This window comes from Asparagus officinalis, chromosome 1 (assembly GCF_001876935.1).
Source record: "Asparagus officinalis chromosome 1, Aspof.V1, whole genome shotgun sequence".
Lineage (NCBI taxonomy): Eukaryota > Viridiplantae > Streptophyta > Magnoliopsida > Asparagales > Asparagaceae > Asparagus > Asparagus officinalis.
The window spans coordinates 21,191,748-21,216,147 of record NC_033794.1 but is presented as its reverse complement, the minus strand read 5'-3'; the positions used below and the strand labels follow the sequence as shown (position 1 = coordinate 21,216,147).

Below are 24,400 nucleotides of genomic sequence, written 5' to 3'. Positions count from 1 at the left end.
TTGGATTTTAAATTTGTTTTATTTAGGGTTAATTTCCAGCAAACCCCTAAGTGTTTTGAGATACCCCAAAGTGTAAGGGTCCACTTGAGATAAACAAATTACCGGGGGTTATCGTAAAGTACTCCCAAGTTTTGGGGTTAGGCGCAAATTAAACCTTTTATATTTGAGAAAGATGGAGGTTGAAACCCGAAATAGGCCGCTGTGGACCCAGTGATTGGGTTAGTTGGTTTGGGCCGCTGGGGTTATGGGTTTTATGGTCCTAAAGGAAAGTGGCGTGCATGAGACAGTGAGCACGTGTCTCACATTTTATTGTCCTTTCTGTTTCTTACAAATTTTCGTTTAAAGTTTATTTTAGGACAAATTTTTAAAAGCACCATTTTTTCAATTTTTTATAGTAAAACCGACCATATGAGAAAATAATCTGCAAAACTGACCATTTTCTTCGGAAAATGGTCGGTTTTACAATCGTGATGTTTTTCGAGCTACACGGGACTGCTAGTCCCGTGTAGTTCGGTCAGCAATTGAAATGCACGGGACTGTTAATGCACGGGACTAACAGTCCCGTGCATTTGATTTTTCTTTTGAATAGTCTTTGCTTAAAACTCGGGACTAATAGTCCCGAGTTTTAAGCAGAGACTTTTTGGGACACAAAACCAATTGCACGGGACTGCCAGTCTCGTGCTTTTCGGAGACATAATAAAATGCATGGGACTAGCAGTCCCGTGCATTTCCTGTGCACAAACCTACACATGTTTCTGTTGTTCTGTTGCTTTTCCTGTCAATTCCCTATATAAACTCATATATCAAATCTAAAAATCATAAATTACACCATTGTATTTCCTCTCAATTCCTTGTATAAACTCATATATCAAATCTAAAAATCATAAATTACACCACAAACTCATTTACAAATTCAACAAACCACACTACAAACTCATTTACAAATCCAACAAATCACGCCACAAACTCACTTACAAATCCAACAAATCACGCCAAAAACCATCTCATATTCCGAAATAGGTTTGTAATGTACATACCAAATAGGATTGTAATGTATATAACAATAATGATTTGTTTACATACATCCAAGAACTCTCCTCCTCCTCCTTTGTCTTCGGCCTCCTCCATCCCGGCCTTCGACAAGTTCATAATCCGGTTGCGTTTGTGGTTGTGACGGTCCAGCTCCGTCGTCAACACGTTGGGAAGGCCCAGCTTCATTGTCATTTCTGCGTCGTCCTCGTCTTTGTTGTGATTGACGCGTATATACAAATTGTGTTACCTCTCGTCCATCATGAAGGTCTTCGTGAGTTTGGTGTAAGGCTTGATGAAGCCTCCGCATTATTGACTGATATATTGATGCATATTCCTGTGCTTCGGGATATGTACCTGCGAGGGATAATTCAAAAAATACGAAATGCAAAAATTACTTTAAAATTCAAATTACATAATGTAAATTTCATATTCAATTCTATATTACCTGCTCGAGCCAATTCTATGTCACGATTTGCAATGGTTTGAACATCATCTATTGCTGATGCCTATAAATTTTTTAGAAAACACAAGTAAACAATATTGAGAAATATCAATAAAAATGGACTTAAAACAAAATTTGAAAATACTTACTAATTCTCTCTCATCTATACCTCGAGACACATATCCTTTTTGCAACTCAACCGGTATTGTGGTCGCATGGAGTATCCATCTTCTGGTTATCCCCCAATACCAAGTGTAGTAATCTGATTCCCGGGGAGTTGGTTCAATTTGCTCAACAATACAAAAATATATATATCATTCCATTTGTGTATATAGTTTTGATGCTCAGCTGCCCAGTCCTTTTGTTGGCCTCCTTTCTTTGTCTTCCTCTCTATTTTTCAACAAATTCCGGAACATGTTGTGCAAGACCAAATTGTCGAAGCACGCGGTCCGGTACATGCATTTCTACTATTTCAAAATGCATAACGTGGGGTAGATGATTGAGAAATTGGGTGTAGGGCTCTCATTCCATCTACAAAGTATTTCATATAATTGTTGCAAATCATTAAAACCAAAGTTGATATATAGAAGAAAAAGCTCATTTTTATAGAAATGATACCTGAAAAATCTTCACACGGTCAAGCTCATTTCAGTAGAAATATAATTGTCTAGACGGGGTCTTGTCATAACATTTTTGGACATTCTATCTGTGTTGTTTTCAAAATTCACTACTACAATTATATTTGCTACGTTAAAAAATATAATATCGGCATCCCAGTGGAATTTGTTCATCTAATTGTAAATTCACGCATAGTCTCGGCTTCAAGTGAAGTCTCTCTCATGCCCATACTTGCAGTAAGCTGAGACACCCTTTAAAGTCACTATTTTTCATGAATGCTACTTTGGATATCTCTCTATATAGGTACGCCAAAATGGCACTACCCCGCGATAACGCACCACATGTGTCTAAGTCCCCGATGAGTGGTAACCACCTAGCATATTCACAACATTTCAAGTTATTAAAATAAGCTAATTCATGTCAATTATTGTAAATACTAATTACACATACCTGACATGCACTTTATCTTTACTCGAATCTGGAAATAATATTGAACTGATCATGTGCATAATGTATGCACGTGCATGTTGCTCAATCAATATTTGTGGCGCATCAATAGACAACGGTACTGAGAAGGTCTCTTTCAACCACTTCAATTTAATATTTTCTCCAGACATTGACTCTGGAGCTACACCTAACAACTCCTTACACCTGTCTGGCCAAAAATGTCTATCACTGTCAGTAACGCAAGGACCATCTATGCGAAGACCGAGTATCATGGCTACATCCTATAGAGTAATGGTAGACTCTCTCATTCGGAAGTGGAAAGTATTGGTCTCCGGCTTCCATCTATCTATCAAAGCGGTGAGTAGGGGCCAATCGAACCTCATCCAACGAAGCTTTAAATATGTCAAGAAGTCGGCCCGTCCAACAGCTGCTATGATACGCTCATCCTCTAGATGCCAACGACTATAGTCGAGGCTATGATCAACCATAACAATATCCAAGCCTTTCTGTAGAGCAAATTAAAGTATAAGAATGCAATATTATAAGAATGCAATACTGAAATTATAAGAATACGCTTGTATATAAGTTCAAAGAACCACTTCCAACTAGAAGTATCCTCTACCTCCATGACTGCAAATGCTAGAGGAAATAAACCGCTATTTGCATCTACACCGGTCGCCACAAGAAGCACGCTTTTATACTTGGCATATAAATGTGTACCGTCAATGCTCAATAACGGACGATAAAAAGGTGAAGCCCTTAATAGCATGACCAAATGCCCAAAATACTCAATTGAACCTCTTCATCCCCGGTGCAATCTCTTCAGACAATATTTCATATTCAGTACCCGGATTATTCCGCTTGATAGCTTCAAGATACTGTGAAAGTAATTCATAAGATTTTTCCCAATCTCCAAATATTTTTAGACAATGCTTTCCTCCTTGCATCATATGTCTTATTTTAGATATCTTAATGTCAGGCATGTCATATACCCTTTAAAGTATTTGACCTGCATTTAGATCAAGTTCAGTTCTAACTTCAGGCATAATTAGCTTACATATATAAGAGGAAGATGAAGAATAATCATCGACATCCACCGATGGATTGCAACATGTATGAAGTCTGTAATATCTAGATATTACAAATTGCTCATTTGATAATTTTCTCACAACTGCATTTAGCAACCAAAGACATTTCTTGTTTCTCTCATATTGCTCATTTGCATGCTCTACTTCAATCTTATCGTTAAAGTAACATTTTACATAGTAGTTTGTTGCCTTAGTTTTTACTGGCTTAAATTTGACCCGATTTTTGATAGACCATTCTCGGATTGCAAAGATCAATGCTTTCTTGCTCTCGAATAGGTCCCCTTTTCTAAAAGTGAAGTTCGCAGGCTATTGAAAATTTGGACCAACATCAACAAATTCAGCTTGAGAAGTATTTATCTAATGCTCATTATAAAACTCATCGAGTAACGGATCTTCAGCTTCCACATAATTATTATTAATATTAAACTGTTCCATCCAACAGGAGTCATCATCGATTCTAGCTACCACATGTATGCTATCAATTTGCACGCCTTCTTCTTCAATATCTTCTAAGTCATCATTTGCTTCTTCTTCTACAATTGATCCGACCGGTAGGTCACTCGTAATATGGCCCGAAGCGTCATACTTGATGTCCCACCAAGAGAATGACCACTTAAATGTTGTAGTTGAAACCACTGATCTTGACTTAGAGATGTCATAAAACCACTTGACTCATTGTCTAAGTCAAGCATCTGAGAAAACTCTCCTTGAGGTTGTGAAACTTGAGCAAATTCATGAATCTGATACTTCTCAACGAACAACTCTATTGACACTTGCTTCTTGACTAATTATTTCATGTCATTCAATTCCTCATCGAGAAAACTCTCCTTGAGGTTGTGAAACTTAGGCAAATTCATGAATCAGATACTTCTCAATGAACAACTCAATTGACACTTGCTTCTCGACTAATTATTTCATGTCATTCAATTCCTCATCGTAGGTAATCTCCACAGCAATAGCTCTACTCATCGGACAGTTGAAGAACACCTTAATTGCATACTCTGCTTTATTAATTTTAGTAACTCTGTGTATTTCATTCATGACAGTTGAAGAACACCTTAATTGCATACTCTGCTTTATTAATTTTAGTAACTCTGTGTATTTCATTCATCATTCCATCAAAATTACATGACTTCTCTGTGTATTTCATTCATCATTCCATCAAAATTACATGACTTAGATAGCATAAACATTTTCCTAGAACCCCCCTCATACATAGATATCCTATTCAATCCGACACCGAGACTCCCATTGAAAAAGCAAATAATGGGTATAGAGTTTTCCATCAAAACTAAAAATCAACAGTCAATCATATGTAAAATAATCTATTATAACTGAAAATATTAATCTTAATTTAAAATCAAATTTAAAATCCGAATCTCAACTAAAAAACAAATAATTGCTAAAAACCTAATCCCAATTCATATTATTCATGGCTAAACTCTAATCATATTATAACTAAAAATTATTCATAAAATCCTAATCCCAAATCACATTATTCATGGATAAACTCTAATCACATTATTCATGGCTTAACCCTAATCACAATACTCATGGTTAAACCCTAATCCCAAATCTCAACTAATCACAATACTCATGGTTAAACCCTAATCCCAAATCTCAACTAAAAAGCAAATTTCATGGCTAAACCCTAACTCCCAATTCATATCCCTCATATCCCAAATCTCAACTAAAAAGCAAATTTCATGGCTAAACCCTAACTCCCAATTCATATCCCTCATCAAAATTAACATCAAAATTAAAAAAAAAATTACCTTGATCGGAGCTTGGTCGGCAGCGGTGGTCAGGAGCTTGGTCAGCAGGGGTCGGCAAAGTCGAGAGAGGGGCGAGAGAGGGAGTTGAGAGAGAGGCGAGAGAGTGGAGGGCTCACGGTGCAGGAAATGAGGGAATGAGGGGGGTCACGGGTAAAAAGAATCAAATGCACGAGACTACTAGTCCCGTTCATTTCAATTGCTGATCGAACTACACGGGACTAGCAGTCCCGTGTAGCTCGTAAAACGTCACGACTGTAAAACCGATCCTTTTCCAAAGAAAATGGTCGGTTTTGCAGATTGTTTTCTCATGTGGTCGGTTTTACTATATAAAATTGAAAAAATAGTGCTTTTAAAAATTTGTCCTAAGGTTAATTATGACAACACCCATGACCTTGTAGGGTTATGTCTCCATCCATATGTCCCAGGATCCGTCTATATACCATAGAATATAATATGTAGATACGATATATAGTTTTTTAAGGTTAAGCTTAAGTAGGAGACAAATAAAAATTCTGGATCTACATCTCCGGTATGCCCTTGTTTTATTGATTAGATGGCTGAAAGTGTTATGATTTTGTAGTAGTGGGTTTAATACCTATGTGCTACTAATCTAAATATTTTTTTTATTTTTTTAACTAAATAGACTAATGGTCTCTGATTTGAATTTTTTCAACGCACTGATTTGAAAATTTTTAAATTATACAATTTGAAAATTATTAACTATTTAAGTGACTCTTTAATTACATGATCTAATTACAATCTCGTCCACTTTCATCGTATTGGCCTTATATTTGTATATATTTATCTTTATTTGATTCATATTGGTATTCAATTTTGGCTGACACCGTTTATAGATTTTTCTTCATAGTCATATATAAATTCATAATTAGCAAGTGGATATAGATATAATAAGTATCATATTTGATTTCTATCTGATATATTAAAAGTTGGGTTAATTATGAACAGACCACTGTAATTCTATTTACGGTAAATAAACTCCCTATAGTATTAACTCGTGCGAATATACCCTCTTAGTAAGTTTTTTTGACTCTTTTGAAAATCAAAATAAATTAACAACTGAGAATCTATCCTAAGCAATACAACCATAGGGGGTCCACTGGCTCCTCAAACATTTTTAATGATTTTCAGAGTAAAAAAAAATTCACTCCTAGCGTCTGTTCACAAAAATAAAAGGACAAATTTTGAAAAACGACTCTTTTTTAAATTTAATAGGCAAAATCGACCGTGTAATAATAAAATGAGCAAAATCGACCCTTTTTTACACGGGACTACTAGTCCCGTGCAAAAAAGGGTCGCTTCTGCAAAAAAAAATTTGTCCGGTCCTCAACCCATCCCCTCATTCCCCCCCTCTCTCTCTCCTTCATTAACCCATCCCCTCTCCATCTCTCTCTCCCTCTCCTCCAATCCCACACCAGACCCCCTCTCTCATCTCTGTTCCCTCTCTCCATCTCTCCTCCCTCTCCCTCAAACCCAACAGCAACCCATCACCTCTTCTCTCTCTCCTCCATTCCCCAAACACCAGCCCAACCAACTCTTCCACTTCCACCGCCCAACGCCCCTCCTCCATCGCCATCGGGCCGCCCAAGCCGCGCCCACCTTTCTCCTCAGCCTCGCCGATGCCTCCTCTAACAGCCCCGACGTCCCCTCCTTCTTTGCAGATCCGTGCGGTCTGAACCCACCACGCCGCTTCCCTCCGACCAGATCCACCACCTCCAGCAGATTCGCCCAGCTCCTGAAGAACCGCAAGCTCGACACGTTCTACTACGTGAGCATGAGCGGGATCAGCGTCGACGGCGAGATGCTCTCCGTACCCCGTCGACGGGACGGATTTCGGAGCGAAGGTGTCGGTGCTGGTGGTGCAGCAGTGCAGGGGGGTGAAGTGAGGAGAGTGTCGGGGGGATTTTTTTTTTTTGCAGAAGCGACCCTTTTTTGCACCGGACTAGTAGTCCTGTGCAAAAAAGGGTCGATTTTGCTCATTTTATTGTTACACGGTCGATTTTACCTATTAAATTTAAGGGTCTGATCGGTTGTTTTCCGCCAAAAAAAAGAAATCAGCAATGTACCACGAAAACTATTTCCCAGCATTTCAATGTGGTTTCTCAGATTTGAAGTATTTTGTTCGTTTCAACATGGAAATCAAGGGATTGAAATCAAAATTCACCTTTCTTATGTTCGTTTGAACATTGTGTAATAAAGAAATGTATTGTCCTTTTTCAGATTTCTTACATTTCACCTGTTGGTATTGCACAAGCTCAAATATAGGAAACCATTATTTGTGTTCAATCGGTGAGCTTACCTCCCCAAAACGCTGAGGTGAAACACCCAACGGTAAATTTTTAGCAACGGTCACAAAACAACATCTTAAAACAGTACACATATGCTCATTCGGAACGTCTTTTTTTTGCCAACGGTAATAATTTACCCCACCCCTGCACTTATATAGTTGGGATCAACTCAATCCTCCTCAACATATTCTCTCAGAAAATTGTAAAAAACCTGGGCAAAATACTTGAGCATAGAGGCAATTAAAGCTGCGACATGGAAACAAGCCAAATCTCTCATGAGTTAGCTGCAGAGGTAACTTGCTACTGTAACATACCGACGCCACTAAATCTTTGCAAAACAGGAGTAAACAAGGGAAAATACTTTTGGGGCTGCGCCAACTATTCAAATAGGCAATGCCAGTATTTTAGGTGGGCAGAAGAGCATCATGATAACAACAAGCGTAAGGTAAATTTTGAATGTGCCTCTTCTCAATCAGTTTCCCAAATTAAAGATGTGGAAACAAAGCACTTGCGAAGAGAATTGAAGCTTGCAAACCAACAAGTTGTTTACTTGAAGAAATGTATTGTTGTTTTAGGAATATTTAGTATTTTTCTTGTTGTCATAAACATTGTAATCTGCTCTTTGAAAATGTAATGCAAAAATCTGTGAAGAATGCAAGTGCTCATGTGTAAAATCTGAGTTCAAATACACAACTGAACAGCTTGAGATGAAAATGTTGATGCAAATCCCACCATGCATATAGGTAACAAAATTGTAAGTAAACCAATAACCCCAATTTCAATTGCTATATGCCAAAAATTCACAATGTCAGAACATGAGGAATCACAAGAACTAGGTATCTGAAATCAGGCATGATAGCCATGAAAGCATGACAAACAAAGTTATATATGTCAAAGTGTTACTAATCCAATTCAACACCTTTATATTAAAAATGGTAAGGTATTATTATCCAATGGTGAGAATGATAAATAAAGGTAGACAAATTGTGCTCAGATATATGTCTACACTATCATATATCCCACACCAGTAAATAGATAACATCACAATGTTGGCTGCATTCCTATACATGTTACTCCTTATCTCATTACGTAAATGTTGGGATTGCCTCGCCAAAACATTGCATGTACTATCTACTAGTGAAGAATATCAGGAAAAAGACAATCATCATTGCACAAGTAATTCATGCATATACAAACTGCCCAAAAAACAGTGCTCAGTAACAAAAAACAGTGCTCATGTGTAAAGTCTGAGTTCAAATACACAACTGAACAGCTTGAGATGAAAATGTTGATGCAAATCCCACCATGCATATAGGTAACAAAATTGTAAGTAAACCAATAACCCCAATTGCAATGACAAACAAAGTTATATATTTCAAAGTGTTACTAATCCAATTCAACACCTTTATATTAAAAATGGTAAGGTATTATTATCCAATGGTGAGAATGATAAATAAAGTTTGACAAATTGTGCTCAGATATATGTCTACATTATCATATATCACACACCAGTAAATAGATAACATCACAATGTTGGCTGCATTCCTATACATGTTACTCCTTATCTCATTACGTAAATGTTGGGATTGCCTCGCCAAAACATTGCATGTACTATCTACTGGTGAAGAATATCAGGAAAAAGACAGTCATCATTGCACAAGTAATTCATGCATATACAAACTGCCCAAAAAACAGTGCTCAAGCTCTTCATCAACAAACAGTTATGCAAGTACAATGTAGCTATAACAACTTAAGGCTGCAATAAATGTTAAATGCCTGTGGCCAACAAGAACATGCCTCGCCTTGACATTGTTAAGCTACATGTGAGTGCATATAAAATTTGCATGACCTCATCATAGCACCATGCAAGTAAAATGCATATAGTGACAGCTTGTCATACCAGCTTGTGTTAGCGATGAATGAGACACCTTCATATAATTGCATTAAACCAACGTTCACCTGAAATTAGGCAAAAAAAAAACAATGTCACTTGAAGTAAGAATTGAGAAAACTACAACGTAAGCAGCACTCATCATCATACATAGGGTTGCATCATAAATCACAAACGTAGCTACAGAGCAACGTATCCAAAAAATATACATGCATACCCACCACCTAGCAGTTCTTACAAAATAACAACATCATTGTTAGGCCAAAATTTGCAAAATATATATGTCCCAACCATCTCCAGAATGACCCTGTAAATAACAATAGGTAAAGAAATGAGCGAGGATTATTTCTGATAGCTTGCACGACCATTTAAGCACCAGATCAAACTACGTACCTGAATTGTCAAACTAGCTCCCCCCATCTTGCATTTTCTTGAAATTTTCCAACAAAGCTCTCTGGCCGAAGTCACTCTTACCTATAAAATGCCTGGCCTTGGATTCATCCTCAAAAATGTGATCATAAAAAAGCTCAAGGAATTCTATTGTGTAAGTATCCTTGTGCTTGAAGATAGCTTTGGACAATTTCTCTGTCCAGTGCATATTAATAAGATTTAGAGAATGAGAAAAATGTTTAACTTCCTCAACCATTTGTTACATGATCTCTTACTCGTATGGGGCCTTCCTCCCCCTCCCTTTAGCCGAAGGGATTTTCTTCTGTTTGTCCTTGCTGGTTGACCTAACATTGTTGTTTTCAGATTGATTATCTTCATCTGCTAAGTTGACTGAGTGAGGGGACTTTTGGGTCATATGATTGCTAACATCCTCATCGTCATTACCTGCGAGGTTAATCGGCTCCTGACCCCCAAATTTCTCCATTGCTGCCTTAGCAAAGTTACCCCTTGCTTGATCATCCCCACAAATGATTGCTAGGTTCTCATAGTGCTTCAGAGGCTTATTAATATAATCTTTAAGCTTGCTCTTATTTTTATCCTGCACGCATCAATATACAACTTTTGACCAACGTGTAGGAGAAAGAATCAAAAGGCAAAAAATATTTTTCGATAGCATTTACCTCATTCCACGTATCAAAACTCTCAGGATCCAACATGATCGTTTGAGTTTCTTTATCCCAACCCGCACCACTAATGTTACGAGCAGCATGCATGTCTTGAAACCAAGAACAGATTGTTTTCATATGGTTTACAACACTTTTCGTTTGAAAGGAAGTACCAAACTGCTTGTTCACTTCAGCGGCAGCCATTGCAAATGCATGTTGCTTAAAGTTTTTGTCTGGCTTAAGACCAGACTTGGCCAAATTTGCGAGGAAGGGTATGAGCACGTCATCATGTGCAGAGGTCCACCATCTGGTTGGGCCAACTTTTGCAGCTTCAAGCTCGAGTGGGATTTTTCTTTTCTTATGGGCAAGGGATTTGACTTTTTTTGGTGAACAAGCAGAAGTTGCTACTGCTTCATCCCTGGCAATTCTTTTGTTTTTTCCTGAATCAGAAGTAGTCCCTGTAATACTAGCTAGAGAATGAATTTGCCCAGATGAATTGGAGCTTTGAAAAGTTTGTGGCAAAGGTGGTGGACTACTGAGCATGTGCATGTAAGATGAAATGGGGTGATGCATAGGGAAAAAGTTACCATCGTAGTGAGGCACATTTGAAAAACCTGACGGTGATTGCACAAAGGGCGAGGATGACTGGAACATGGGATTGACACTGTGAGGAAAGCCAATGCTTGCAGGGAACACATGAGATGTTGCTGGGGCTATTGAATTTGGGGAGTGAGTGAAAGTCACCTCTTTGCCCAAATTATTCTGTTCGGAGGATGATTTTTCACCCATTTCCTATATTTCAACAAATTCAGTTGTAAAAAAGTCATATGTGAGTCATAACAAGTAATGACAAAGTGGAAACTATCCAATGATTGCAACAGATCAGATAACAACATCAGACAATTACTGATCTCATATGTAATAGATGACATTACAAACATGTAGCAAGAAAGCTAGCATATAATATATTACCCATTTCATTACTGACCACAAATGGCATAGCAAGCAAATAATAGTTGTAATCTTGCCTGGTAAAAAAATTGATAGTGGGATAAGAACAATGTAATCTGTTGCCCCAAACTGATAAATAACAAACATATGACTACCCTGCAAATGATAGGACAGCAACAGAAACTAAGTGAATCATAAATAGATAAAGTCGCACAACAGTATTATAGTCTGCATGATGACATCATTAATAAGTTACACGACCAACTAACATAAAATACTTATAAAAACCTCAGGACTACAGTAGCAAATCACAAGGCAGACTCGTGAGTGTCACCATGCCGATATTTACTACAATAATCAATCCACATGTCCAATGCCATTTGATCTCTATGAGACCTCCACTCATCCTTTGAGGCGTTTTGTTCTCTTACTGTTTGGGACTGCGTGAAATTCATAACGTTGGTTTCGTCATTAATTTTCCTCTTCGACGTCCTCCTCTTCAATGTCAATGGTCTCATTGAGCAATTCATCCTCGGGATCAACTGTTGCAATGTAGTTATGGAGAACCGTGCACGCCAGAACAATGTCAACTTGTGCGGGGAAAGGGTAGTTGGGTTTTGCGGTGAGAATCTTGAAACGATTCTTCAATATACCAAAGGTAGCTTCAATCTTTGACCTCAAAGATGAATGTCTAAGATTGAATAGCTCCCTCCTATTTTGAGGTGTTCTTCCCGTAAATTCCTTTAGATGATAACGAACACCACGATATGGGGATATGAAACCCGGCTGGGTTGTGTAGCCCGCATCACACAAGTAATATTTTCCTACATATTACACGGTATTTTAATAAGATTTGTATAATGTAATAATTAGTGAGGAATCACAATTTGAGTTAACAAGAATTTTACCAGTGTACACCCGTAAGCCATATGGTTGTGGTCTAGACAGAGCATCTTGAAGGATTCTATAGTCGTTAGCCGACCCCTCCCACCCAGCTAAAACATAAGTGAACAGTTTGTTTGGTGTACAAGCCGCAAGAATATTTTGTGTGACACCTTTGCGCCCTCTGAAACGCGAAACAAGTGTAGCAGGTAGCATAGCATCCACATGTGTCCCATCTATCATACCTACGCAATCCTATGGAGTACAACTTACTATGTTAAAGTAATTTATGATTTGTTTAGAGAATTGTTTTGGAAAAATGGTAGAGTGGATGATATACCTTGAAAAATGGATAAAATGATGGGTTGCTTAGGATCTCTTGAGGTACTTCATTCGGTGCTTGTTTCATAAATCGGCCTTGTATGCACGAAATAACTTGCAATACTCCATTGAAGTATTTACTGACTGTATCCCCTGATCTTATGAATTGTGTTCTCATCGTACGATTTTTGGATTTATGTCCCAAAATATTCAAAGTTATGGCAAGTTGCTCCTCTAATGTTACATGCCTTGAGTCCTTTAAGAGTTGTTGATTCCTCATTAACGTTGCTAGTTTCATAAATACACCCGGGCGCATTCTAACAAAGTTTTGACAGCTATCACTATAACCGTGAAATATACGTCTCATCAAATCAGCCCTAGTCTTTTCCCTCCTTAATTTCTCATCACTTGGTCCAGACCGTATTGATCTACGGCGACATTTAATTCTCCTAAAAAATGTGAAATTTATTACCATGACTGAAAATGAAGCCCCAACACAAATTCTTTTAACAACCTCTTCATCATCATAATCACCATCCATCTACAATATTTAAGCCGCAGTTAAAATATGTAAATAAAAATCAAAACAAACTTTTCACTATCATTCTCATTATATTTGTTGTAGGGCTGTGGACTTTTAAATAACCAGTCAAGATTACACAAGTGAATAACTTCTGTGATTTGAACAAAATTAGAGAGAGAAACAAGTGATTAACCATCTTTGGAGAACATATTTCTACGAAAGAAACCATCTTTTGAATAACTGATCATCAGATATGTTCAACGTCACTCTTACACAGCAGATAATTTTATTAAACACCCGTGAATAACTTGGTATTATGCAACACATTAATTAAAGACATGATCAGAAGGTGGCTCCTTATCGCAAACTGAAGACTAAATAATGACTACAGTTTAAAGACAGACTTGAAAAATTCACAATTAATTAAAATTATCTTATTTAATACAAGCTTTCAGATATTGGAAATAGACATGCTCAGGTTATGGTTAGGATATAAGATCAGAAAAATTCGATTAATAGTTCCTTTGATATGCTTAAAAAGCTGATCTAAAACAAGGGTTTAAGGAAGTGCGTGAATTAGAGATAAAGGATGACTAGTAAAAGGAATAAATCTCTTAAAAGATGCAGTTGCAATGAACGAAAAAACCCCCATAAATCACAAGGTTAATTTTTAAACTCTTAAAATTTGATGCATGTTACCTATTTATAACAAATTTGCTCTCTGATGAAGGGATACCTTAAGGAAAAATTGGATCGAACCTCAAGCAGTTGAAGTTGATGGAACCCCCCTTCAAGGACTAAATCTACCAGATCAGGTGTAGATCTGACTACACCGCTCAAGTGGAAGAAGATAAGAAGTAGAAATCACCCAATAAAACCACCGTTGCTGCTAGATCTGGCTAAGATAACACAAACAACCCATGAATGGTCGTTGAGGGCTTATTTCCCAGTTTTCTCTCCCCCCGCCTTGAAAAAAATTAGAGACAGAGCATTGGAGACGGCAAGAGGCGGAGCAATGGGGAAGAATGAAGAGAACGAAGAGGCGGTGAAGGGAACCCTAAGCATTTCCCAGTTTTCTCTCCCCCCGCCTTGAAAAACACCCGTGCGATTATTTTAATGGGCGTATAATGAGATTTCAGCTGTTTTCACGCCAAATGCAGCTGAAAACACCATTTCCCAAACTCCAACGTGGAACCCAATTTCAAGGCCACATTTCTCTAAATCAGCTTGTATAACGAACAGGTGAAATGGAAATCATCCGAAACCTTGATCCTATGTGGCAGTCTGATTTGTTTTCAATTCCCTGTTTTCCATGTTTTTTTGGGGCAAACGAACAGACCCTAAAAAAGAGTCGTTTTACAAAATTTGATCTATTCACAATTGGATGATACTACAGGGGTCTGTTTGCAATTAACCCTTAAAACTTCTGCACTCGGTAAACTTGAGATAATACAAGCAGGAGAACATGGAGTTCCCACAAAATTTAAAGCCAAGAACAAACAAGCAGGAGAACATGGAGCTCCCACAAATTAAATAACCCAACCTAACAAAAAATAGCCAAACATAACTTTTGGAGGTGATAGCAACTCAAAACTTACAAAGATTGTCATCAGAGCGTTCTTACAATCAACACGAACATGGGATTAGATATTGCAAGAACCATCTTTACTGAGGACTTATTGGCTCACTCAACTATGAAATTATACAATACCTCGGTCATCAGTGACCAACTCATCACCACATTGCCCCAGGTACTTCATCAGTGGAAGTAACCATAGAGTTCAATGAAGCAAATACAAAAGTTCCACAAGTTCGCATCGCTCGCTGCCGGACCGGTCAATATCACTCGGAAGAATCTGAAAGGAAGCAGTGAAGTTGGGCCGTTCACGGGCCAAGATGCAAACTGCCCGGGCCTACATATCGTCTGGTCATTCTTGTGTACTCTTAAGTCGCTCCAGTTCTCGGCGTCCATGGATCCCTAATATAAAGGAATATGTGATGTATAATTGCCGATCATTAATTGATTTTTCATCCTAAGTTTTATAATTTCCAACTTACCTGGAAGGCCCATGATCTAGGAAATGCAGTGGAGCCGTCTTGTCTCAGAGTGTAATAATTGCACATCAGCTGCGTTTAGAAAGAAGGAAATTATCTATAGTAAGCTCATTGTACAAGTGCAGTCCATGTTTTCCTCATTTGCAAAGAATACAAGCAGTCCTAATGTCAGAATTGAATTGTAGTGCTTGCCCAATACCACTTAGTATAAAGTCAAAAAGCTAGAAGGCCAAATTGGTCCTTGTACTAGAGCCTCGTACTCAAATTGGTGCTAGTACTTTTTATTTTCTGAACTTACTCTTCTGTACCCATCCCATTGTAAGATATAAAGTTAATCCTTTTTTAACACTTTGTTAAAAGTTCCGTTAGCTAATACTTAAAAGGACATTATTACCCTCACCTCTCCAAACCCAACAATTCCCGGAACTCACTCCAAACCAACTTCACGCCCATACCCTTACTGTGCACCCCGGACCCCTCAACCACCTCTCCTCAAATCTGAATGCTCCCCGACCCCATTACCAGCGTCTTCACCCACCACTAGCAAAATTCTTGCTTGCGGGGTTTTGATTGGAGGAGTTTTACTGTTTCTAGTTGGTCATCTCTGCAAGAGATATTCTTTTCTTCATCCCCCCACCAGCAAAATTTTTTACTTGCGGGTTTTGATTGGAGGTGTTTTACTGTTTCTGGAAGTTGGTCATCTCTGTAAGAGGTATTCTTTTCTTCAAAGGTTTGGTTTGGTTATGAGACCCTTGAGGATTTGGTTTGTGAAGAAGTTGGGTCTATGTCCCTGTATTTGATTGGAGAGGAGAAGACCTGGGTGTTGAGAGAATGTTACAGATTAGATTATTATATCACAGTAAGGAAGGAGGTGACTATTGATGGTTTTAGCGTGGATTGGAGAAAGAGGAAGTGTGCATCTCGTCCAATTTGGATTCCAATTGAATATGGAAGTGTTATTATTGTTGGTGTTTTAATGGAAAAATGTTGTATTGGTCAGAGGTGAAGATGCCGATGGTAGGGTCCAGGAGCATCCGCAATTGGGGAGAGGTGGTTGAGGCGTATGGGGGGCAGAGGATGGGTGTAAGTGCGAAGTTGGTTTGGAGGGAGTTCTGGAAATTGATGGGTTTGTAGAGGTGAGGTAATAATGTCCTTTCAAGTATTACTTAACTTTTAACGGAGAGTTAAAAATGGACTAACTTTATATCTTACAAGGGATATAAGTACTATGTAGAGAAAAGAAAAGTACTACTATGTAGAGAAAATAAAAGTACTATGTTAAGAAAATAAAAGGTACAAGGACCAATTTGATTATGAAACCCTAGTACAGGGACCAACTTGGTGTTTAAGCCAATTCAAAGCGGTAAAACCGGTAATACAGTGCTAGCACGGATTAAAGTACGCGCAGCCAGCCCACATTGATGCTGAGGCTGCGAAAGTGTGGTGGACTGGTAGTTGTCAGGGTTCTTTAGTCCCACATGACTAAATTGAGAATCAAGTCTGGGTTTGTAAAAGATTTGGACCCCCTACCTCTTAAAAACTACCTTTTAGGGTGATTTTTTAAGGTTTCTAAATACATTTCAAGCCCAATTGAAAAATTATTATTAATAAAACCACAACAGAAGATGAGCTTGCAATATAATCATATATTGTCGTCCATCAGTTTTATTACTTCTAAATTAGTAACATTATACATCAGTATTTGACATCCATATTTATATCATAAATTTTTATACACATTTCATAATATCTTCTCAATTATGTCCCCAATAAATAATAGTGGATGCATTTTTACTTGGAAATTTGAAAATTGATACGCTAATCTTAGATTTTATACTACCAGATACAGAACACTCAGTGATGACACATTTCAAAGTATAATAGTTCTGTGTATGGAACTTGAGGAAGCTTTCATGATGACAGGCACTTAAGACGCTTTCATGACAACGGGTGTGGGACTTTGACTGAAGAATACCTCATCTCTTGTTAATTTCTCACTTTTAGTGAAAATGCATTTTTTATATTCAAAATAGGTCTATATGAAACTGCCTCCCTGCATAGCTAAAAACTCATGCCTGTATCCAATTACAATAGCTAAAATCGACTTTCCCTGAATATCAGTTAATGAACAGTCTAGAAAGCGTCTCACAAGGATATTTCAACAGATTTGAGTAGGATTGCAATAACTGGAAACTTGTGGACAAATACAAACCTGGTGATCTTGCCCGATGTCAACCATCCACCAAGCACAGCTCTGGCCATTTTCTCTCCGAGGGCCAGCAAAAGAGGTAGCCTAAAAAACACATAACAGTCCGTTATAATTATGCTACACAAAGCACAACTCGGAGAACTATCCTAATGATATTCATTTTCCACACCTGGTATGCTCTTGACACCATTGCCTTTGGGTCAGTAAATCTGGAAGCAGGGCTACTTGCAGTCACATTAATTTTCTGAAGCAATAAAATTAAAAAATTACTGAAAAGTAAAGTAACAAATAAATGGTTTAGTATCACTAGAGTAAGCTCACCTTCGCTAAAACCGGATTCACCCACTGATGCTCCCCATAGGATGTCCCAGCATAGTAAATAACTCCATTTTTATCCCCATCACATATATATTGGAGATCTCTAAAGCTTGAACGTCGATGTTGAAACCTCACACTAAACGTTTAATCACACCAAATTCAAAACTGCTAGTAAGTCAATGCTTCAAAACATAACAAACATTATGTGAATAAATTGCAAGTAAATCTCACTTCTGATTGGTTGCTGGCATTATCACTTTAATACCCGAATACTGAATTGCTTCTGCTACCTGTCACATCATGATTAAAAAAGAAAGTAATTTAACATAAAATAATGTACATAGAAACCATTAAAAGGATTCTCTTCCTTCAGCTAACTCACAAGCTGCCCAAATACAGAAATCTTGCTGCTCAGTTTGCTCTTTTCCAGCTGCAGAGACACAAGTGATATCCATTGTTATTGCACATGTATCCAATAGAGGCATGTGCAGTTTTCAGATGAATCTTGCATGTGCATTACCTTTTGAAGCAAATAGGATGGCATTAGTGGAAAGCGTACAAAAGGTAGAAAAGTGTCGAGAGATGGAAGCTTCTCTCTGAAAATCTGTTCAGGTGTTAGAGAATTCAAGAGCTCATTGACTGCAGTCCAGCTACAGATATCAGAGGCTTGCATGCACCACATTAAAATTGCATCAAGAACTTTTTCTTCTGAGGTCACAGTCATGTCAGCATGCTGCAAAAGACGTTACTGGAGTAACCATTTGTCGGCATTAACTACCAAAGCCTTTTTTTATGGACTTAATAACAACTTTCACGACCCCGTAAATCTTAACACAGTCAGTAATGAATATAGAGAATTAAATAGCCGTCAACTATCTAGCAAATGGAACCTAGGAGACATCTTGCAGCTTCTAGTTAACATCTTTCTGAAACTAGAAAGAAGATGATTGAAACTCAGCATTTCAGAAATTTCAGTGACCCAAATTTTTCCACAAGGGGACTGAAGAAGAAAAAAGGACTGGCAGTAGATGAAAATGGGCTAAAGCATCTTTTCTTCAAGCACATTTGCAGCTGGCCTCCCCATTAGCCTACATCTTGGTAACTCATTTAGTAGAATGAACTGCCACCCCATAATGTTTCTAATATATATTAAAATTTATAGTTTTCCGGCTCCTAACTTTGGTAGACAGTGTCTTAGGGAATAAAATTACAGAAGTTTCAGTGTAAAATTGACAAGTGAAACAAGCTACCCAACATGGATAGCTGAACTTGCCTGAAGTATATCCTTGAAAATCGCCTCATCTAACAAGACGAAATCGGTACTGGCAGTTGTGCAATAATCAAAGTGCATTGAAAATTTCCTCTTGCAAGTTTCTTCAAGAAGTTTACATGATGGAACTGACGAAACAGCTTGTAAAATAGGACAGACTGTATCCTGCAACAAACTTTGACATGTTAGTCTCAATCACACCTACAAGTTCTCCAAAATCTTCTGAAGCCTTGTCCATTAAATTTGCAAAATACAAGATTGTTGATCTTCTTCCACTATGACGCAACCCTGCATATATGTATGAAATGTATTAATATTTTGTATTCTTCACCATGTGGCACTTATTCTACTGCTCCCACCAGAAATCCTTCAACACAGACATGAATGTTGTCGATGCAGCAATACTGCACTTAGAAATACCAACTCAATAAAGAAAGTAATGAAACAAAAAGAAAATCACGCGAGCGAGCGCACACTGTCCCTTCAAAATAATGAAAAAAAATTATCATCAATTTATTCTGGGAGCAGCTAATGTATTTTGTTCCAGGAACCTTGAGTCTAGGACCTGCATCTCTATGGCTAATAAAGGTCTCAGTGGCTTAAAGGGATAAGAAAAGAGAGAGAAAGGGGTCTCATATAAATATTGTAGATTACAGAAAATAATGATAATTTAGACATATTACTTCCGTAAAATATTTATAAGAAGGCAGCTAATTTTGGAAACCCAAGGGAATATTGCATCTAAAACCAACATATCTATGGCTGACACAGACTTTACGCAGACACAAGGAAATTTCATTAGTGATGTTTGAGGAGCTAAGAAAGAGAAAGATCTTTCATCAACTCCTTGGTGCCCAACATTCAAAATGAAAAATTTGATGTACTTCATATAATCAAATGTACAAGCAAATCACCACTGAGTACTTCTAAGCCACTCCAAGGACAACCATTCGAAACTTAAAATGGAAAATGTAAACATTTCATGAGCAAGTAAACAGGTTAGCTGGAGAATCAGTCCAACGCTTAAGTTACCTCTGAGAGGAATTCCAAAAGGTATTTGCAGCACTCTTGTTGAAGGAACATAACCCCAAATTGATCAGCTAATACAAGCAGTGGTATCAGCAAAGAAGCCATTTCTCCTTGGTTCATTTCTAAAACCCCACTATACATGAACTGAAGCATGACTACAAAAGCTTCTGCAGGCACGTCAGTGAATGAAATATCTGAGCAGCTACTCTCAACCATTCCGTTTGTGAACATCTGCATTTCAAACAGCCAAAAAGAGAATAAATAAGTGAGAACAAAGTTAAGAAGAAGTGATAACTTGCTGAATTTAGATGCCTCAGGCTCTTAAGTGAGCTACTCTGTTTCACTAATAGAACAAGAAAAACAATGATAACCCAGAAAGGGAGAGAGAAGCCCAACCTCTTATGATATCATCATTTCCTTGCACTTTTGAACTAGAAAAAGTAAAACCCATCCAATGAGAGAGAGAGAGAGAGAGAGAGAGAGAGAGAGAGAGAGAGAGAGAGAGACTAACCTTCGCAAATGGAGCACTCCATAAACTAAGAACAACTTTGTGAGAACGGGCAACAAGACCTCGCCCCTCAATGTAAATGTTTGCATCACTGTGCTCACCAGTTGCAAGGAATTTCTTAAGATTGCTCACCACTGCGGGGGATGTACCAGGATAAATACCAGATTGCCACTCGTGGTAGATCCTGCTCATGATTTCCACTTTTTTACCGGAATCAAATAATTTCTTGTTTGTCTTAAACCGATCAATTATTTCTTCACACTGCTTGACCAATGGAGACACTTGAAAGTGTGTGCCCAAATCCCGCAGACAAGCAAGTTGCGACTCTGCAATCTAAACCCACAAAAGAATGTTATTTCAAACAGATATGCATGTGAAACCTGGTGATTTTCAGAATTCAATGAGAGTGAAGGCTAAAGAACTCACTTGGGTTTGGCCAGTGTAAATATACTCCAAAAATGCATGAAGAACTGGATAACTTATTGAAGGCAGATGGATAATGTTCTCATCAGAAGATCTAAATGAAAATTCTCCGGAAGCAGCCAAAATAATTTTATGAGCAGGAACCACTTTTCTTTCGGTTCCAACAACGAATAATACATCAGAAAGATCCCAATTCTCGAGGAAATTCTTAAGACCCCAATTTCCACAGCCATCAATCACATTATCCCCCTCAATCTCCCCATCGGTCTCTGCCTCATACTCTTTGTAATCAAGATGATTCCATAGAGTTGTATGATTTTGGGTCAGGGACAGGACATTGATATTTCTATATCCCACGTGTTTATCCCAACTACTTAAGCCAACATACTGAACACTACAATTGGGATTCTCATCTAGCCATTGAAACACAATGTTCTGAAACGGATGCTTTCCTTTCCCTATACTAATCAATCCATCATATATACTTATCCAATAGCTCTGGAATGACGAAGAACAACAGAGACCAATACCCGCCACATCGACTACAGTCTTTCCGTCTACTTCAATCTTCAACCTTCGGTTTCTGTGACTTCCTAATATGATGGTATAGTTTGGGCTATTGTCCATTTTGTAATGGTAGTATTGGCTTCCAACTTGCTCTCTGAACACCAAAGTGACATCATTCTGAGCGAAAGCCTCAAAGGCGATGCAACCACGGCCAGCTTCCCTAAATCTAAGTTCCTCACACCATGCACACTCGAAAGGAGCCACTGTAAGAAGCTTCTTCTCTTTCTCCACTCCCATTTTTCCTTAAAGAACCACAAAACCAATATAAACTTCAGCTAAATAAGCAAGCAAAAAAATGCAGCACAAGTCACAAGCAATGAAACTGTATCAAAGAACTAGGACTAAGCAAGAACAACCAAATAATCTGAAAATAATGGATAAAATTACTAGAAGATCAATGATTAGAAAATATAAGAGTAGAATTACTACTTACATGCAAAATAGAGTGAATATAGAGTAATCAAAGCAGCTGCAAGTGCTATTGAAGGATGGTGTAAACTTCCTATGAGCAAAACAAATTTAAAGATTCAAAAGGACAAAATAGATCTCATCCTGTCACAATCAGTAAACAAAAATATCCATAGGTAGAGGCCAATACAATTCAAACATAATAAATGTAGATAAACTAGGACCACCAAAATGTCACATTTATTTCTTTTACATTTTAAAAGAAAATGGGGCATAAAGATGCACTACAAGTGGAGCATCCAGCAAAATAACACCACATATGAACAACATATCAGATTTCTTTTCCCCTTATAACTTGTTTCCCACCAAAACTTATGATGGGGAGTCCAGACCACTGTGAAAAATCTCTGGAAAAGACAAGATTTTACATTTTCTTCTGTAGAGTTTCGCTCACTTATTCTCATTTTATGATGCTTACTTTCTCACAATTTAAAAATTATCATGCAATAAAGGTGATAGAGTGGCCTAAGGTGTTATTATGCAGTGAATGTGATAAGCGCTTAGGATTTGAATTTTTATAAGCTAACAGTAATAGTAAATCAACAATAAAATCTCATATATTGACAGTGAATTAGATACAAGCAGAAACCCATCTCAGATTTCTTTACTAGTGACCTACACATCAAAGGAAGATTAGGAAATAAACTGCTTCCCAAAATTTTACCTTCGGATCAAAACCCACCTCAAATATTCAAAAAAAAAAATGCTAAAAAACATCTAGATCTTAAAATGAAAGTAAATCTCATAGTTTCATCGATAAAAATCTGACATTTTTCTCTATTTCCGCCTAAAATTGCAATCTTTGAAGGGGAAAAAACGATCAATAGAATAAAACGCACCTCAAATTTTCTACAGATCGACGAAAAGAGCAGAATTCTACTCACGGGACCTCTTGTTTTTATTCACAATCTCTTTGTCGAACTCAGCCAACTTTCCTAACTCTTTTTTTTTATATAATTTATTTTATTTCGCTCTCTTTCTTAGATTTTGTGGAGTTGAGAAAATTTTATTATTATGATTATAAAAGAAAGGACACGTAGACAGCAACAGGAGGGAGTGTGCCACGTAGAGCTGGCGTGGATCCCGTATCTTTTATTCTGACTTCGGCTGGATTGTTGCGTCTATCCAAAAGAAAGTAATTTTTCAGAAAACCACCCCTGAATTTGGGGGTTTTGCACAAACCCGCCTGAACTTTTAAACCAACTAAACCCCTGAGTTTGGGGTGCCTGGCAGAAACCTCCTAAACTGTGTTGACAATTCAACGAGCACTTATTTCGCACAATAAAAACAACAGTCAGTGATGTCATTATTAACGTATTTAGGAGGTTCGTTGGAAAATTTGAAAGTGTAGATGGTTTTTTAGAGTACCCAAAGTTCAGAGAGATTTTTTGAGAAATAAAAGTTTTTGGAGGTTCAGGAAATTTACCCTAAGGTAAAATATGTAATGAATTTTAGAAAACTATTATAAGCTATAAATGTACATCTCGGTAGGATAGGAACTTGGGCCTGACCGTAAACAAAAACAAAAATGGATATGTGAGGTATCGATCCATGCACCGCTCGCAAGCTAATTGAGTCCTCTACCATTTGATAGTATAATGTTAAATAATATTAAATAACAATTTAATATATTATAAATATTTAAAAAATAATGATTGAATTATAATAATAAAAGATATAGTAATTATTTATAAAAATCTTTTTACATGATTTTATTGTACAATTTTATTTATTATAGTAGAAACTTTTAATTTTCGATTTAAGGATCTATATTGTTGTGACACTCAACGATATAATTTCAAAACATAAAATAAGTATGTTTATGTGCACTATACTAGTTTTTACGATATAAACTAATCCATGATAAGTGAAATTGTGGGATAATTACGAGCAAAAAATACAAAGAAGCTAAAAACATTTTTCCTCACTTTAAAATATATACTTAGAAGTTTTAGCTATCATTGACTAGAGGAATTATTTTAAAGAAATTTAGATAATAATTTTTTTAAAGAATAATTGTTGGATGTGGGAATGTAGAGACCTTATAGAATATATACTTGTTTGTGAGCTCTTTATTTAATACTCTTATACTTAACGAGGATTATGTCAGATTAAATCTTCAATAAGTTTTACCTTGATTGTTGGCGTAATGGTGAAAACATGGAGTTTCCTTCAGGACTAACTCAATTTCATGATTTTATTTCAAAAAATAACGATGTGAA

General features: G+C 37.3%; 1 protein-coding gene across 2 annotated transcripts; it reads right to left on the bottom strand.

Moving 5' to 3' along the window:
- On the bottom strand, window positions 14,829-23,168 carry LOC109821059 (BTB/POZ domain-containing protein At2g30600). 2 transcript variants are annotated; one of them, XM_020387261.1, is made up of 14 exons: window positions 23,018-23,165; window positions 22,144-22,212; window positions 21,147-21,952; window positions 20,724-21,053; window positions 20,216-20,443; window positions 19,187-19,348; window positions 18,434-18,646; window positions 18,296-18,343; window positions 18,145-18,203; window positions 17,917-18,049; window positions 17,765-17,839; window positions 17,599-17,679; window positions 15,390-15,458; window positions 14,829-15,309 (listed from the first exon to the last, which is right to left on the bottom strand). In XM_020387261.1, exons 3-14 carry the CDS (start codon window positions 21,945-21,947, stop codon window positions 15,091-15,093), a joined length of 2,418 nt encoding a protein of 805 aa, XP_020242850.1. In that variant the 5' UTR covers window positions 21,948-21,952; window positions 22,144-22,212; window positions 23,018-23,165; the 3' UTR covers window positions 14,829-15,090. The 2 variants fall into 2 exon arrangements, with proteins under 2 accessions (XP_020242850.1, XP_020242844.1); XM_020387255.1 differs by lacking the exon at window positions 22,144-22,212 and having other exon boundaries at window positions 23,018-23,168.